The sequence below is a fragment of the Eschrichtius robustus genome, chromosome 12 (assembly GCF_028021215.1).
Source record: "Eschrichtius robustus isolate mEscRob2 chromosome 12, mEscRob2.pri, whole genome shotgun sequence".
Lineage (NCBI taxonomy): Eukaryota > Metazoa > Chordata > Mammalia > Artiodactyla > Eschrichtiidae > Eschrichtius > Eschrichtius robustus.
In genome coordinates this window covers 39279465-39295285 of record NC_090835.1, presented here as the reverse complement: position 1 = coordinate 39295285, position 15821 = coordinate 39279465, and the positions used below count along the sequence as shown (strand labels likewise).

The window sequence follows — 15821 nt, the reverse complement described above, 5'->3', positions numbered from 1 at the left end:
CAGAAAGGAGAGGCCTAACTACTGAGGATAGGCAGTCAGCCTTTGAAATTTCTTCCTCTTTTTGAAATAAAGACTTTCTCTTGTAACAGGGCCTCAGGATGGCCCTGCTGCATGTCCTGGCAGAGGGAGAAACGCTGAGACAGGAGCTAGGGTTCCCACATAGGAAAGAGTGAATTCCACTGCAGACAAAATTTTGGGATGTTCAGGCTTGGCTAGGTAATGCCAGCCAAGGAATGGGGGCTTAAGCTCCCAGCCCTATGACAGTGAGGTTAGTAGGAAAGGTGTCCCCATCTGACAATGACACAGGACATACACACAGTTCTGCTCACACTCAGCACTTTATTAATGAGAAAGCTGTGGTCTGGGAAAGGGGAGGCTGGGATGGACAGGACCAGTGCCCATCTCCGGGGATTTTCCTGGACATCTGGCATTCCTCCATGCAGGTTTAGAGGAAACACCTTCATGGATAAAATCCCCAGAGGGCAACGCTGTGACTGCCAAGCAGCAGGGGTAGGAGGGGCACCCTAGGCACAGCTGGGCCCCTGGGACAGCAGGGCTTCGATATCAGGCTCGATGTCGATGGTCAGAAAGCGGCGGCTGTACCTGCGTACGGGAACACCGTCTGGGCCCACCAGGAACTTCTCGAAGTTCCAGGCAACGTCGTTGCGGCACACCGGAGACCAGGTGATGAACTTGGGGTCTGTCATGAGGGCAGTGGCGTCGTCACTGGGCGTGGGCAGAGCCTCCCGAAGGAAGGCGAAGAGCGGATGGGCCTTCTCGCCATTCACCTCGCACTTCTCGAAGAGCATGAAGTTGGGCTCGAACCCGCCGCCTGGTCGTACGTACTTGAGGCAATTCAAGATCTCCTCGTTCTTGGCATTTTCCTGCGGGAGGGGAGAGCAGCTGGGACCCGGGGCTGCGAGGGGAAGGGAAGCCTTCTAACTGCAAACATGAAGTTTCTCCATGAGTCACTAGACTGTGCCTTTCTTGCACAACCCCAGGGTGGACCTCAACCCCAGCCGGGATGAGCGCCGGAGGGAAGCGAGCCGGTGGGCCGCCTCTCCGCCCCCAGGGCGCGCGGCTGCTGGGCCCGGCGGGTCGTCCGCCGGCGCTCCTAACCCCGGTCGCACGCCCACCCCCGCTCCGCCCGGCCCAGCGCACCTGATGCCCAAACTGGTTGCACGGGAAGCCGAGCACGACCAGGCCCCGGGACCCGAGGCGCCGCTGCAGGTCATTCATCTGGGTGTAGTCCCGGACAGTTGTGCCTCAGAGCGACGCCACATTCTCAATGAGCAGCACCTTGCCCCGCAGGGACCCCAAGTTCACGGGCTCCCCGCCGGCCAGCGGGCGCGCAGAGAAGGCGTACACCGAGCGCGGGGCCGCTGCCGCCAGGGCGGCCGCCGAGCGCTGAGCGGCGCACATGGTGTGGGTGCCCAAAAAGACAGGAGAGAGCCGCGGACTAGACGAACACGGGGTCCGGGAAGCGCCTCCTTTTAACAGGCGGGCGACCGGGGTCATGTGGCTCGGGCACTTTTCCGGCCGCTCCTACCCGCCCCTCCCCCGCTCGGTCCCGCCTCATCCGGCCTCTGTCCTACGGCTGTGGTCCCGCGAGGCTGGAGGGTGCGGTCGGGCCGGATGCGGACACCGCCCAGACCGTGCCGAGGCGCGGACGCATTTGGTCCCGCCCAGGGAGCGCAGCGCCGGCACTGTGACAATAGCCCGGATTATCCAGCCCAGAGCCCAGGCCGAAGAGGGCTTCGGATTCTTTCTCAATGGTTCTTCAGGGATTGGGGCCCGGCACGGGGAGACTCGCCAGCAACAGAATCGTTCGCTGCCTGTGGCCACACAGCCCTCCCAGCCTATGCCATATTACTACTCCCCGGGAACGTGCCCTATTGTCAGGCGCAGAGGGAGTTATGACTTGTGATGATGGTGCAGTTAGCAGCAGCTGCTAAGGCAAGTCCTCTGTGTTGACACTTCCTGGTTCTAGGAAGGTTAAGTTGGAGGAGGGTGGGCAATGCTGGGGAGAAAGGGGGCGGGCAGCCAGCTCTTTCTAACCCATTTCCTTGCATTCTGGGTCTGTCCTAGACTGTGTTCTCCTCCTGGCCTCTGGTTTCCCTCCTACTTTTACACCCCCAGTGTGGCACGACCCTTACACAGGTTTTCTGGGGTCACTGCTCAGGCCCTGCTCCAGACCCCTGGAGGGGAGACCAAAAGCATGCAGGGCCAAGGGGACTCAGTCGATTTCAGACCATCCTCAACTTCATCTGGAGCTCAGGCGAGGAAGTAAAAGACACTGAAAATGGACAGGTAGTAAGAAGAGGAAAATATCACACTAAGATTTGTCCAGAAGAATGACTGCTTGGAGTACCCCTCAGTCGGCTGCATTCCCTACCTCACCCCACTCTGAACTTGAATGTGACACAAGATAATCATTTCCACCTCTTTGGGAGGAGCCAGGTTAGTGCCAGCTTTGGGGTAGGGGTGGGCAAGCCAGTACTTTGCCCCCCTGAAGGAACCTTCCAAGGTGAGCTAGGCAGAATTCATCCTCCATTCCCAGCCCTGGAGAGAACCAACACAAACACCAGGATACAGGAAGTTTAGAAAACTGCCTTTATTCTATTAGTAGCTGGAAAAATTAACTGGTACAGAAAAAAAGTTTAGTCAGCTGGAGAGGACAGAGAAACTGTGGGCCATCCAAGAGAACTGGTGGCTCCTCTGGGAGGGAACCTGGATACAGTGAGAAAAAAGAGCACTGTGAACTAGAGCCAGACCCTGCCGTCCAGGTGAGACAGGTTATGCCACCTTCTGAAGTATCTAAGTGCCTCAGGCATAAAACCAAATTCCTATTTACTTAGCCCAGCTCTGGGGAAGGGGGTACTGGAATATGTGGGGCCGAAAAGGGGAGACATGGCCATCTTTTTTCAGAGAAACTGACAAAACGGGAATTTAAAAAATGAATTTTCCATCTGACTTTATTTTCAAATACACTTTCTTTTTTTTAAAAAAACCAATACACTTTCTGTGAGGATGACAAATATCAGTATTAGGAAATCCAATTATACAAAAAATACTACATCTAGTCTGGGGTAGATATATTTATTTTTGGTAACATACATTAAGCGGCACTAATTACACAGTAACTATAAGGTAACTAACATGAAACCACAGAACTGTAACTTTGCCACAGCTGCGTGAACTTGGGCCTTTCTGGCTGAGCACATTTTCAAAAAACTGGATTGCCACCCAGAGCTATGCCAATGAAATCTGTTAAAATGAGTAAAGCTCTGAAGTGGTGACTCACCAGAGTACCTTGGCAGCTGAAAGATGAGAGGCGGACATGTTAGTTATAAAGTAGTTACAGCCTAATTCACAAAAGTTACCAACTGTTTCTCTTTCTAGAAAGAAGCAAGAAGTTAGGAAATTCCTTGAATTAGCGCCTAGTGTGTCAGGTGGGAGTGCAGAGGAGGGCTGTTAGAGCAGTGTCAGAAGGACCCTGGTGGGTCAGGTGGGTTGGACATAATTAATAATCATGGTTGGCTTCTAAATACTGGTAGCAAGATGACTTCTGATTTGTAATCTTAGGTAAATTATAGATAAATGAAAAAGGCCAGTAATCATACACTAAGATTAATAAACAGCACTTCAAAATTAACCGCATGAGGGCCGTGCTTGCAGCAGGGTTTCACAAGACAAGGCACCCAGATTTTTTCTTCCCACGTCTGGCTTGCAGAGCAGCTCTCGTGGCCATTTCAAAAACCTCCCTCACTCCATCTTTGGTCTTTGCTGAACACTCCATGTACCCAAAAGCGCCAATCCTGTTTGCCATATCTCTGCCTTCTTCCGGTTTTACTGGCTCCTAGCAAAGAGAAGAGAGCACTTTTAGTTAACAGCGTTACATACATATAGTAAGTAGGTGTAGAATATTCAAATTCAGCTAAAAGACTGCTTTTAAAAAGCTGCCGAACTCCCAGATTTGAGTTCTGTCTTATGACACTCATATGGGGTGACCCCCACCTCCAATGTATAAAAAATCCCTGTCAAACACGCTCTTCTCTGGGAAGTAGAGAGAAAAGGAGAGGCCAGCGAAGCCCTAGAGGGTTGAGGGAATCAAGGGCAAATTACTCAAGCTGTTGATCCAGGGTAAGCCCTTGGGTCTTCCTGTAGTTAGCTTCACAGAGGATTGAATGCTCAGGGAAGGAAATAGATCCTGACCTTCACATTCAGACAGAGAAACCTCAGGAGGAGAACCCGTGCAAAAGACCTCAAGGCACTCCTGCAGTGGGGAAGTCCTATCATTGGGCCATCTGGCTTCTCAAAAGCCAAGATGTCACCTCCACCATCACTTTTAAACTTTTTTTTTTTTTTTAATTTTATTGTTATTCATTTATTTTTGGCTGTGTTGGGTCTTCGTTTCTGTGCGAGGGCTTTCTCTAGTTGCGGCAAGCGGGGGCCACTCTTCATCGCGGTGCGCGGGCCTCTCACTATCGTGGCCTCTCTTGTTGTGGAGCACAGGCTCCAGACGCGCAGGCTCAGTAGTTGTGGCTCACGGGCCTAGTTGCTCCGCGGCATGTGGGATCTTCCTGGACCAGGGCTCGAACCCGTGTCCCCTGCACTGGCAGGCAGATTCTCAACCACTGCGCCACCAGGGAAGCCCCCACCATCACTTTTATAAAGGCATTAGGGCTCTCTGTTTGGACTCCCTGCCATCAGGATTTCCTGATCCTTCAGTTGCCACCAATTTATCTTTAGCCTCACATATACGAAAGTAATAACTGGAGAGAGCAATCAAGAGCCTGATAAAGTTCCTGAATCTGAAGCACTGACTACTGCTGTGATGGTCCTTTCTCAGGCAGGCAATCTTCGGGGCACAGCACTACCTCACAAGAGAGGTTCCATCTTACAGGACTAGGGAGTTTTAGGGACCCCCTCTGTGCAGGCCCGAGTCAGTGAGGGCCGGATGGACAGAGAGAGGCTTCTGGGACTTTCTCTGAAACAGCCTGGCCTTTGAGGGTTTCTGCTGGGTTCCCTGAACCTCGAACCCAGGCCCCGAGTTTAAGAATGCTACAGGAAGACAGAGCCCTGCCCTAGACCATACCTGCTTCATCTTGGCTAGCTCCCGCCTTGTGTGCTCATCATTTCGAAGATCCTTCTTGTTCCCAACCAGGATGATGGGCACGTTGGGACAGAAATGCTTGACTTCTGGAGTCCATTTTTCTGGGATGTTTTCTGAAAGAAGCAAAATGCACATAATTTGGGGATACATACAATTCTATCTTGAAGAATCTCCAAAAACCCTAGTTAAATTGCAAAAAAACTTCTTGAGAAATATGCCGGACATTTAATGGAATTTCACTAGTTTCAAAACCATGAAAAAGGGAAAATCTAACCCCCCTTCTCTTAAGCACAGAATCACCAGCTTTTCTCAGTCCCACCAAGGAGCTCAGCTCCTCTGGAGGTGGCACCAGGTAAAGGCTCTCGAGGAGCAAAGGATGACTCCACAATGGTGCCACCTGCCCCAAGAAGGAAGGCTCCCCACCAGCCATCCATGTCACTGCTGGCAGATGATTCTGACCACAGCTTACAGAAGGAGTCCCCATTCTGGGGCTATAGCTGGCTCAGGGTTCACATGTTTTCTCTACACCTTACTCATGGGCCCTCAGCATGACCTACCCTTGGGTTACTGGTATTTCAAATGGCTTGAGTGGCTTTTGAAAATGAGTAATAACCAGCTGTAGCTTCTTGCCAATACTGTAGTAATTTAGAAAGGTTCTACGTACACCATGGTGGACAAGTGCCCTGGGTTCAACCTCACACACCCACCACCTTGAGCATCTCAGTGTCAGGGATGACACTATAAAATGGGGTAACAGTAATACCTTACATGAGGCTATTTTGAGTCAATGCGTACAGAATACTTAGTATGATGATCATTCAAATGGTACTGATTGTAATATAACACTATATTTTAGGAGTAAACTGTTCACTCTCTGACTTCAAGACCAAAAGGCAGGAGTTAGAATATAAAAGATGCTCTGCCTTCTGGCTAGAAGGTACAGAAGCTACATGAATAAGGTCAGGAAAACTCATAATTCAACGCTCCACTCTTCAGCACATAAGACAGACACTTGTCTGCTTTCCTTCCTCCTTTGCTATAGCGGCTAGAGTCAATCACTAATGTGACAACTTAAAACTCAAAGCCTTATTCTAGAACAAAGGGGTTCCCAGAGAAGTGCAGAGCAATAAAGAGACAAGGGCCAGCATATCTAACAGTGAAGCCAAACAGCCTCAGTACTGAATCTTGCTCTTATCTCTGCACCCTGTGGTCAGTTTTCAGTTCAGGTGCAACAGTGATCACTTTAAAGAGAAGGTGAGATCACATCACTCCTTTGTTCAAACCATCCAAGAGCTCCCATCTCACTCATGATGAAAGGAGAGGTCCACACCATTAACCACATGGCTCTGCAACCCTCGCTCCACTCCCTCTGCTACAGCTACACTGGACTCCTTCCTTCTGCCTGGGAAACTCTTTTGTTGGCTATCTGTGTTGGCCTCCCTCACCTATACTTCAGGTCTCTGCTCAGAGGTTTCCTTTTCAGTGAGGTTGCTGACCATCCTATGGTCATCTTCTAAAACAGCATACTACCATGGCCTATTCCATATCCACCTCTATGAATGTTATTTGTAACATTTCTTGCTATCAGATTTACTGTGGTTTTTGCTCTTCTGTCTCCCTTCATCTAGAATATAGGTTCCATAAGCAGGCGCTCAATAATTATTTGCTGAATATATAAAATTATTACTCCAAAAGTCCCCCCCACCCCCTGGAATTCAGGACATATAAACTGAAATGAATTGCCTCTGTCTTATCTTCACTTTTCATAAATGGTTTTAAAACTTAATTTTTTACTTTTTAATTCAGTGATGGCAATCGCCTATGACTGCTCCCACCTCCAAAGTAATCTGATATCAGGACACATCACTTTACATGGATTTACACTGGGGTGCTTTAGGGGCCATTTGGAATTCCATAAAGCCAGAGAAAAGGAATCCTTATCTAGATCAAGCAAATGAAATTTTGCCCAGAGTCTACTTTTATACGTGAAGTTTTACTGCAACAGAGCCAAGCTCTGTTGTGCTACAACAGCAGAGTTGAGTAGTTGTGGCAAAGTTCAGGAGGTGCAACAGAGAACACATGGCCAACAAAGCCTAAAATATTTACTATTTGGCCTTTTACATAAGTTTGTTGACCCCAGGCCTCAACTAGAATCTAGACTCTAGACCAACTGCCAGTGAGACAGCAGAGGTTCCAAAAAGTAAACTACTGTCACAGGGTTGGCCAGCAACAGGGCTGAAACCTGCACACCAACATTCTGATTGCTGATCAAACTTGTTATCCTACACCTAGACTCAGGGCCATGGTCTAACATCCAACCAGGTAAAAACGAAGTCCAGCATTAGGTTCACATTAGCTTTTCAGTTTCTTGATATAGACGTTTGAGTTCCCAAGACACATTTTACTGGGGCAAACTACCGGTGGACTTCTCTCCTACTCCCTAGCCAAGATAAGAGAACTTTTAAAAGGCCCTTGGCAAAACCAAGCTAATTCAGTCAGCTCAGCAAAGGGGCGCTACCTACCTATCATACTACTGTGGTGACCAGCAGTCTCTCTAGGTATGTTTGTATTTCAGAGAGGGAGATCAATCTCTCTTTGCCTCTTTACTTTCTACCTCTGCTCTCCTCCCTAGGACCTGCCCTCTGGGGGAGAGGATAGCAAGAAACAAGTCATAGTAAACAGAGGTCAAAAGCTGCAGACTTCCTTCGAGACCAGCAGACACAGTCTTAAAAGAAAATGTGAGACTGAAGAAGAGTAACTTTTTTGCTCTGAAGGTACTTTTGTCCCTAAAGGATTATACCTTGGATGAGGCGGCAAAGGGCACACAATCCTCCTCATTCCTATAGGATTTAGGCTAAGTCCATGATGTGTGTGTCTGAGGGGAAGGTGTCACATGGCTCCATTTTCTCTCTAAAGCTCAGCCTCTAGGGGCTTCTAACAGTCCCTCCAAAGGAAGGCAGATTAATTTGAAAACCAAAACTAGAACACAACTGTTAAAAACGAACCAAAGTGAAACAATAGCAGAGAGCACCCACTCTGTCTCAGTTTTGGGAGATATTGCACAGGGGGCTCAATCTCAGCTTGGCTCCTTGGGCTGCATGACCTTGAGCAAGTGGTTCAAAGTCTCAGAGCACCTCCCCCAGTACTGTCATTAAAGTGAGTACAAGCATGACACAGAAAGGGTCACTCTAACCCTAACTCCCCAGCAACAGCCCAGGCCACCAGCAGGTCCTCAACAGTCATCTGTGTTAATGATAATCTCCTTGGCCCACATGCTGCCCTGTAAAAACAGCACTGCAGCACCAAGCAAGACATTTCGTCATCTTCAGTACAAACCGAAAGCACGTTCTGTTTCAGGCCTTGCTGCCTTGTTTTGCAAAGTGTGAGGTCAGCATCATTCCCTCTTTTTTTGAAGGAAAGCACACGTGGCCAATGGAGCTAGTGGAATGGTCAGGTTCAAGTCTCTGTTAGCTAAGACGCTTTATAAAACGGCTAAAATAGGGCTTAAAAACATTACCAGGAATCACCAAGTCATCAGTCAGTCTAGATTTTGGGAAGCAGCAGGCTCAATATCAAGTACTGAAAAAAGGTGTGGACACCCAAAAAAAACCTTCCCCAAATCTTAGTCCAAAAAATAGCTTTGGGGAATGCCCTGGTGGTCCAGTGGTTAGGACTCCACGCTTTCACTGCTGAGGGCGCGGGTTCAATGCCCTGGTCGGGGCAAGCTGTGCAGTGCAGCACCCCCCCAACCAAAAAAAGACAAAAAATAGCTTTGTATTCGGAACCCACCTACTTTACAAGGTGGACATGGCAGTCATGGGAGACCTAGGCTGAAAAGGGACTCAGGGCTCAGGCTCTACAGTCCCAAAGCTCTAGGACTCTGGCCACTGATGATTCTTTCTCTGAAACTCATGTCTGCTTTTCAGTCACTTGATGCCCAGAAAGGACCTGAGAAACCAGAGGTCGGCCAGGCACACAGGCAGTGACAAACATCAGGCTGCAGGGCTACTCACCTAAACTATCAGGGCTGTCAATGGAGAAACACATCAGTATAACATCAGTATCCGGGTAGGAGAGAGGCCTCAAGCGATCATAATCTTCCTGCCCAGCTGTGTCCCACAAAGCCAACTCTACCTATGATAGGAAAAATAAACATAAGAGTGCAGGTTAATCCCACCACTTACTTTCAGAAGAAGTGACACTTAACACAGTACCTTCAAATGATAGACTGTCCAAAATAGTAAAATACAGGAGTGTTCACTTTTATTAGAATCAAGCCTGAAGATGGGAAGGAGTATTTAAATTATTTTAGGTTGAAATTTCTCAAAATTGCAAATTTTATAAACAGATGCTAGAATTGAATAAAGTACCTAATTCAAAATGTCAAGTCAAAAATAACTTTGTAGGGACTTCTCTGGTGGCACAGTGGTTAAGAATCCACCTGCCAATGCAGGGGGACACAGGTTCGATCCCTGGTCTGGGAAGATCCCACATGCCGTGGAGCAGCTGAGCCCATGTGCTGCAACTACTGAGCCTGCGCACTAGAGCCCGTGAGCCACAACTACTGAAGCCTGTGTGCCTAGAGCCCGTGCTCTGCAACGAGAAGCCCGCACACCGCAACGAAGAGTAGCGCCCGCTCGACACAACTAGAGAAAGCCCGTGCACAGCAACGAAGACCCAATGCAACCAAATAAATAAACAAACAAAAAACTCTGTAGCTTATAAGTACTTAATTACAAATAGCATTCTACATAGGAAAGAAAGTGAATGAACAAGAGGGGAAATCAACTGTAAACAACATTCTACTAGGTATACAAGGCAAGAGAGGGAAAAACCAGAACAAGTAACTTTTCCTAATACACTCTCACTCAACCATTTCCTTACTTTGTCTCATCATTCTGCTCCAACGTGGAAACGTGGAAACAAGACTGTATTTGAGTTGATTGGTAAGAAAAGACACCATCCTGGGTGTTAGGCAAGGTCTGAGCTGACAAGAAAGGCCTATGGCTCTGCCTTTACTGCTCAAAAAAATGTCTGAATGGCTGAACGAAAGCATCACATAGGTAGGAGGGTACTCCTTTCACACCTGGGAACCTACTCACTTTCCAGTGGTAGGAGGGCAAACTGATGTCTGGGCTCTGGACATAGCCCCGCTTCCACATTGTCCAGCACTGCAGTCAGCCCTGTCACCACTTCTTACAGTCACAGTGGATTTTTAACACCCTTTGCTCAGGAGCCCTTTGGGGCCCAAGGAGCTCTCCCTCCAATGCCTAGGACAGCCTTCTATTCCTAACATCTTCAGAGCCCATATTTCAGAGTTTCTAAATATTATTCCTACCTTAAAGTTGATGGCTAATTATCTCTTCCACCTTGAACCTCTGCCCCAGGATGTGTCACTCACAACTTCCACATGTCCCATTGCACCTCTGTCACGCACACATACCATCAGCTTGGTATAGGAATCTGTGACATACTGATGCCCAATCCTCACAGCTGGTCTGATCTCAGGATGGTACAGTGCATTCAATCTCTGCCAAATCCTACTCCTCTGGCTCCTCCACACCTCATGGGTATTCAGTCAGACACAACAGCCAACTCTGATTGTCTCCTGATAAATGATTTCAGGGTGTCAGGACTGTCTCATGTCAGAATGGGCCTTTCTATTTTTGGTAGGCCTATTTCTTGGACCATGATCACCTAGAATTTTGGATGGTTCCCTAGGCTCTGTTAGTGCATACTTTTATGAGAACATTTGCAGGAGGCGCCCTCTCCCATCCTGGGGCTACCGACTTGCTCTAAGGTAGGTAGCTAGACTGTGATACCCTCTTCCAGATCAAGTACCTTTCTTTCAGGGTTTCTCTCCCTGGGTGAAGGGCTCCTCTATTTTGCCAGCGTCAGGCATGTTCAAGGTTGGCAGAGCAAGAAAGATATTCATAGACCATTCCTCAAGGTTTATAAGTCAAAGTTCCTAATTTTCCTTTTCTTTTTTTAAATTAATTAATTTATTTATTTATGGCTGTGTTGGGTCTTCGTTTCTGTGCGAGGGCTTTCTCTAGTTGTGGCAAGCAGGGGCCACTCTTCATCACGGTGTGCGGGCCTCTCACTATCGCGGCCTCTCTTGTTGCGGAGCACAGGCTCCAGACGCGCAGGCTCAGTAATTGTGGCTCACGGGCCCAGTTGCTCCGCGGCATGTGGGATCTTCCCAGACCAGGGCTCGAACCCGTGTCTCCTGCATTGGCAGGCAGATTCTCAACCACTGCGCCACCAGGGAAGCCCCTAAATTTCCTCTTTAAAATATATTTATTTATTTATTTATTTGGCTGCACCAGGTCTCAAGGTTTATAAATCCCTAAATTTCTTTTTATTTCTTAAAAAGTTATTTATTCGTTTGTTTATTTGGCTGTGCTGGGTCTTAGTCGTGGCACGCGGAATCTTTGTTGCCACGTGCAAGATCTTCGTTGGGGCACGCAGGATCTTTTAGTTGCGGCACGTAGGATCTTTTAGTTGCGGCACGTAGGATCTTTTAGTTGTGGCATGCGGGATCTAGTTCCCTGACTAGGGATCGAACCTGGGCCCCCTGCACTGGGAGCGTGAAGTCTTAACCACTGGACCACCAAGGAAGTCCCAAAGTCCCTAAATTTCTTAAAGGTAAGATCCTGGTCATTCCAAGACACCAAGGCACAGATGATGTTTCAAAGACGACAGAAGAGTCATTACTACCCCCGAAACATATATACTGCCACAGGTGGAGAAGACTCTCCCAACTGATGGTCACAGACACATAGCAACCAACAGCTGTCAATCTCTGAATGAGAAGATAAAACCAGCAATATACATTCAAGTAGGCTTTTGAGAAATGTGCTATGAAAATACCAACCTAATCCTGTTTTCCTCAAGCCACTGGGTCTTTCTGTGTATGATGCATGGCAATCTAAATTAGATGAGAGGGCTGTTATGTGACAGCAGGCCCAAAGATCTCAACACATTTTCACCCAGCTTGTCACAATTGGGCCCTGTCTCTACACAAAACTAATCTTCCTATCAGGCCCACAGAAACCCTGTATCATCATGCAGAGAACTGACTGAAAGTTGAATTGGCAACACTGTACTGATGGGCCACCTGCAGGGAAGGACCCAGACAAAGTTCTGTTACGCTGGAATTCATGTGTTTTTTTCATCCATTCTTGACAAGAAGGGTGCCTTGGGGTTCCTAATGGCATGAGAGCAATCATTGTGGCCCACACGGTAACTGGATAAACTATAAAAGACGGTTCTGAGTACGCTCTTGTTCAGCCCAACTTGTCAAGTGCTTTGGTGCTTCCAAATGCCTTAAGTCACTTCATAGACCCCCGATGTCAGCCGTAAAATAGCTTAAACCACTTTACAAATGAAAGTGGCTCAAAGATTAGGCAGCTTACTCATGGTAATAGAAGTATCAAGATACCCTATGAGGGACCCTAGAATTCTAAGCAGCTGGCCTAATGTGCTTTCCATGCACAGTCCCACAAAATGAGGCTAGGTAATACTGGGACAGAAAGGGATAGCAGGTAAAGCAAGAATATGAGAAGGAAGAAAGGAGACAGAATTGTGGAAGCCAATAAATTAGGTGCTAGCAGCATGAGACATGTGACTGAATGCCTTAAGAGGACTGAGTGTGTTGGAAAAGAGCCCCTTGTTCTAGTTTTCTTTTCAGCTAACCCATCTGCAATGAGAATTTCATTCCTCTTCAAAAGATGTATAGGAATCTGGATAAAATATTATTTTGACAACAAAAGGGAGCAGAAGAGGAAAAAAAAATCTAATTCCAGAAGAGCTTTGCTCCAGTCTTGCTGGTGGGCTTTCAGGGCAGACAGGAGGAAACACTGTCCTCACCACCAGTGACAGGTAATTGAAGCAAATGTAGCAGCCTGTTTATGTTAAAGTAAAAAAAAACATTAAAAAAATTAAATGTGCCGGTGTTGTTTAAATGTCACACTGCTGGTGGTATAGATCAGTACAACCCTTTAGAAGCATAATCAATAAGGACCCGTTGACCTAGTAATCTCAAACTTCAGCACTTAATGAAATACTATGACAGAAAAAAAAGTCCATCCATACAAAGAGGTTCATTTTAGTATGATCCATTTGGCAACAAACTAAATTTCAAATATAAATAAAGCTGGAAAGAACACATGTTCTAAGGCTTCCCCATGTGAAATACATATGAATGTGGACAAAGTCTAGACGGTAAGTTAATAATGAACAAAACTGATCTAAAAGGCAGGATGAGAATGGATTTCTCATTCTAACATTTTTGTTATTGTTATATTGCATACTGAAGAGACAAAAAGGCCTAATTCTCTCCAGGCTCTATGAATAGCCTAACATGCAAAACAGTACCAGTTGTTATGAAAAGTATACTCACCTGCTTTCCGTCCACTTCAATATCTGCCACATAGTTCTCAAACACCGTAGGTACATACACCTCTGGGAACTGGTCCTTGCTAAAGACAATGAGCAAGCAAGTCTTGCCACAGGCTCCATCTCCAACAATCACCAGTTTCTTCCGGATGGCAGCCATTGCTGAAACACAAAAGTGTTGTCTAGAATGCACAAGAAGCTGTAATAGCTTCAGTCTATAGCACACACTTTTCTGACCATGGAGCACATGCTTCTAGTAGCACACCAAAATATAAAATGCTAGTACACCTTTCCATTTGGCACCAAAAAGTCATACCAAAAACCCATAACCAACATTATACTTAATGGTGAACATATTGAAAGCTTTCCCCCCAAGATCAGGAACAAGACAAGAAAACCCACTCTTGCCACTTCTAAGGAAGTTCTAGAAATTAGTCAAAAGACAACATAAAAGACATCCAGATTGGAAAAGAAGAAGTAAAATTATCTTAATTTGCAGATGACATAATCTTATATATGGGAAATCCTAAGGAATCCACTAAAAAACTATTAGAACTAATAAATTCAGCAAGGTTGCAGGGTACAAGATCAACATACAAAAATCAATTGTATTTCTATTCCCTAGCAATGAACAAACTGAAAATGAAATTAAGAAAACAATTTCACTTGCAATAGCATCAAAAAGAACAAGATAAGAATAAATTTAACAAAAGAAGTACAAAACATACTCTTGAAAACTTAAAAAAACCATGTTGAGAGAAATTAAAGATCTAAATAAATGGAAAGACATTCATGTTTATGGACTAAAAGACAATATTGTTAAATGGCAATATCCTCCAAATTAATCTACAGATTCAACACAATCCCTATCAAAATCCCAGCTGGCTTCTTTGCAGAAACTGAACTGATCAGAAAATGCACATGGAAATTCAATGGACCCAGAATGGCCAAAACAATCATAAAAATGAAGAGCAAAGTTGCAGGACTTACACTTCCTGATTTCAAAACTTACTATAAAGGTACAGTAATCAAGACAGTGTTGCACTGTCATAAAGACAGACATATAGGTCTTTGTGCATGTGTGGGGTGAAACAGGAAGGTGAAGATGGCAGCAGCCAGGGCGGGGGTCCTGGGAGTCCGATGGCTGCAAAGGGCAGCCCGAAACGTGGTGCCGATGGGTGCACGGACAGGTATGGTTACTACCTGAAGCTCCCTGACCACTCACAGCAGGAGAGGGATCCATGGTATGACTGGGACCACCCAGACCTGCGGTTGAACTGGGGTGAACCGATGCACTGGGACCTAGACATGTACATCAGGAACCGTGTAGACATGTCCCCCACTCCTGTTTCTTGGAATCGTATGTGTAAGCACCTCTTCGGCTTCGTGGCCTTCATGCTGTTCATGTTTTGGGTAAGAGAGACTTACACCACCTACCAGCCTGTGGGGCCAAAGCAGTATCCTTACAACAATCTGTATCTGGAACGAGGTGGCAATCCCAACAAAGAACCTAAGTCGGTGTTTCACTATGAGATCTGAGGAGGCTTCATGGGCTTTGTGCCCCCTAGCTGACTCCTTTAATCCTAGAGATTTTACCTTAATGAAATCCCTAATAAAACTTAGTGCTGTGGTAAAAAAAAAAAAAAAAAAAAAGACATGTATAGATCAATAGAGTAGAAGTGAGAATCCAGAAATAATCCCTCACCTTAGGGTCAAACAATTTTCAACGAGGATGCCAAGACAATCCAACAGAGGAAAAACAGCCTTTTCAACAAATGGTGCTGAGACAACTGAATAGATATATACAAAAGAAGAAAATTAGAACTCTACCTCACATCATATACAGAATTAACTCAAGATGGATTACAGACCCAACTCCAAGAGCTAAAACCACAAGAGACATTTTTTAATTAACCAGCAACAACAACAAAAAACACAGTAGGGCTTCCCTGGTGGTGCAGTGGTTAAGAACCTGCCTGCCAATGCAGGGTACATGGGTTCAAGCCCTGGTCCGGGAAGATCCCACATGCTGCAGAGCAAGTAAGCCCATGTGCCACAACTACTGAACCTGCACTCTAGAGCCCGCGAGCCACAACTACTGAGCCGGCGTGCCACAACTACTGAAGCCTGCGTGCCTAGAGCCCACCTGTGCTCTGCAGCAAAGGGAAGCCATCGCAATGAGAAGCCCAGGCACCGCAACGAAGAGTAGCCCCGCTCACCTCAACTAGAGAAAGCCCGCGTGCAGCAAGACCCAACGCAGACAAAAAAAAACACAGTAAAATATACATAAAATCTACCACTTAAA

The 15821-nt window shown here is 46.6% G+C and overlaps 2 protein-coding genes and 1 pseudogene across 3 annotated transcripts in view; 1 reads left to right on the top strand and 2 right to left on the bottom strand.

Annotated features, from left to right (window-relative positions):
• Window positions 1–319: 319 nt before the first annotated feature.
• On the bottom strand, window positions 320–1532 carry GPX1 (glutathione peroxidase 1). Its single transcript, XM_068558592.1, has 2 exons — window positions 1162–1532; window positions 320–884 (listed from the first exon to the last, which is right to left on the bottom strand). The coding sequence occupies exons 1-2, from the start codon at window positions 1516–1518 to the stop codon at window positions 525–527; spliced, it is 717 nt and encodes a 238-aa protein (XP_068414693.1). The 5' UTR covers window positions 1519–1532; the 3' UTR covers window positions 320–524.
• A 1067-nt stretch (window positions 1533–2599) lies between these two features.
• Window positions 2600–15821, bottom strand: part of RHOA (ras homolog family member A) — a 59487-nt gene continuing 46265 nt past the window's right edge. The window contains exons 3-7 of one of the 2 annotated variants that reach the window (XM_068557178.1): window positions 15222–15306; window positions 13521–13678; window positions 9130–9250; window positions 5099–5229; window positions 2600–3859 (exon numbers count right to left, since the gene is read on the bottom strand). In XM_068557178.1, the coding sequence (XP_068413279.1) occupies window positions 3686–3859; window positions 5099–5229; window positions 9130–9250; window positions 13521–13676 (582 nt within the window). In that variant the 5' untranslated portion in view covers window positions 13677–13678; window positions 15222–15306 and the 3' untranslated portion in view covers window positions 2600–3685. The remainder of the gene's footprint in view (window positions 3860–5098; window positions 5230–9129; window positions 9251–13520; window positions 13679–15221; window positions 15307–15821) is intronic. The other variant, XM_068557177.1, reaches the window with a different exon arrangement.
• Window positions 14622–15055, top strand: LOC137773882 (NADH dehydrogenase [ubiquinone] 1 beta subcomplex subunit 8, mitochondrial pseudogene; annotated as a pseudogene).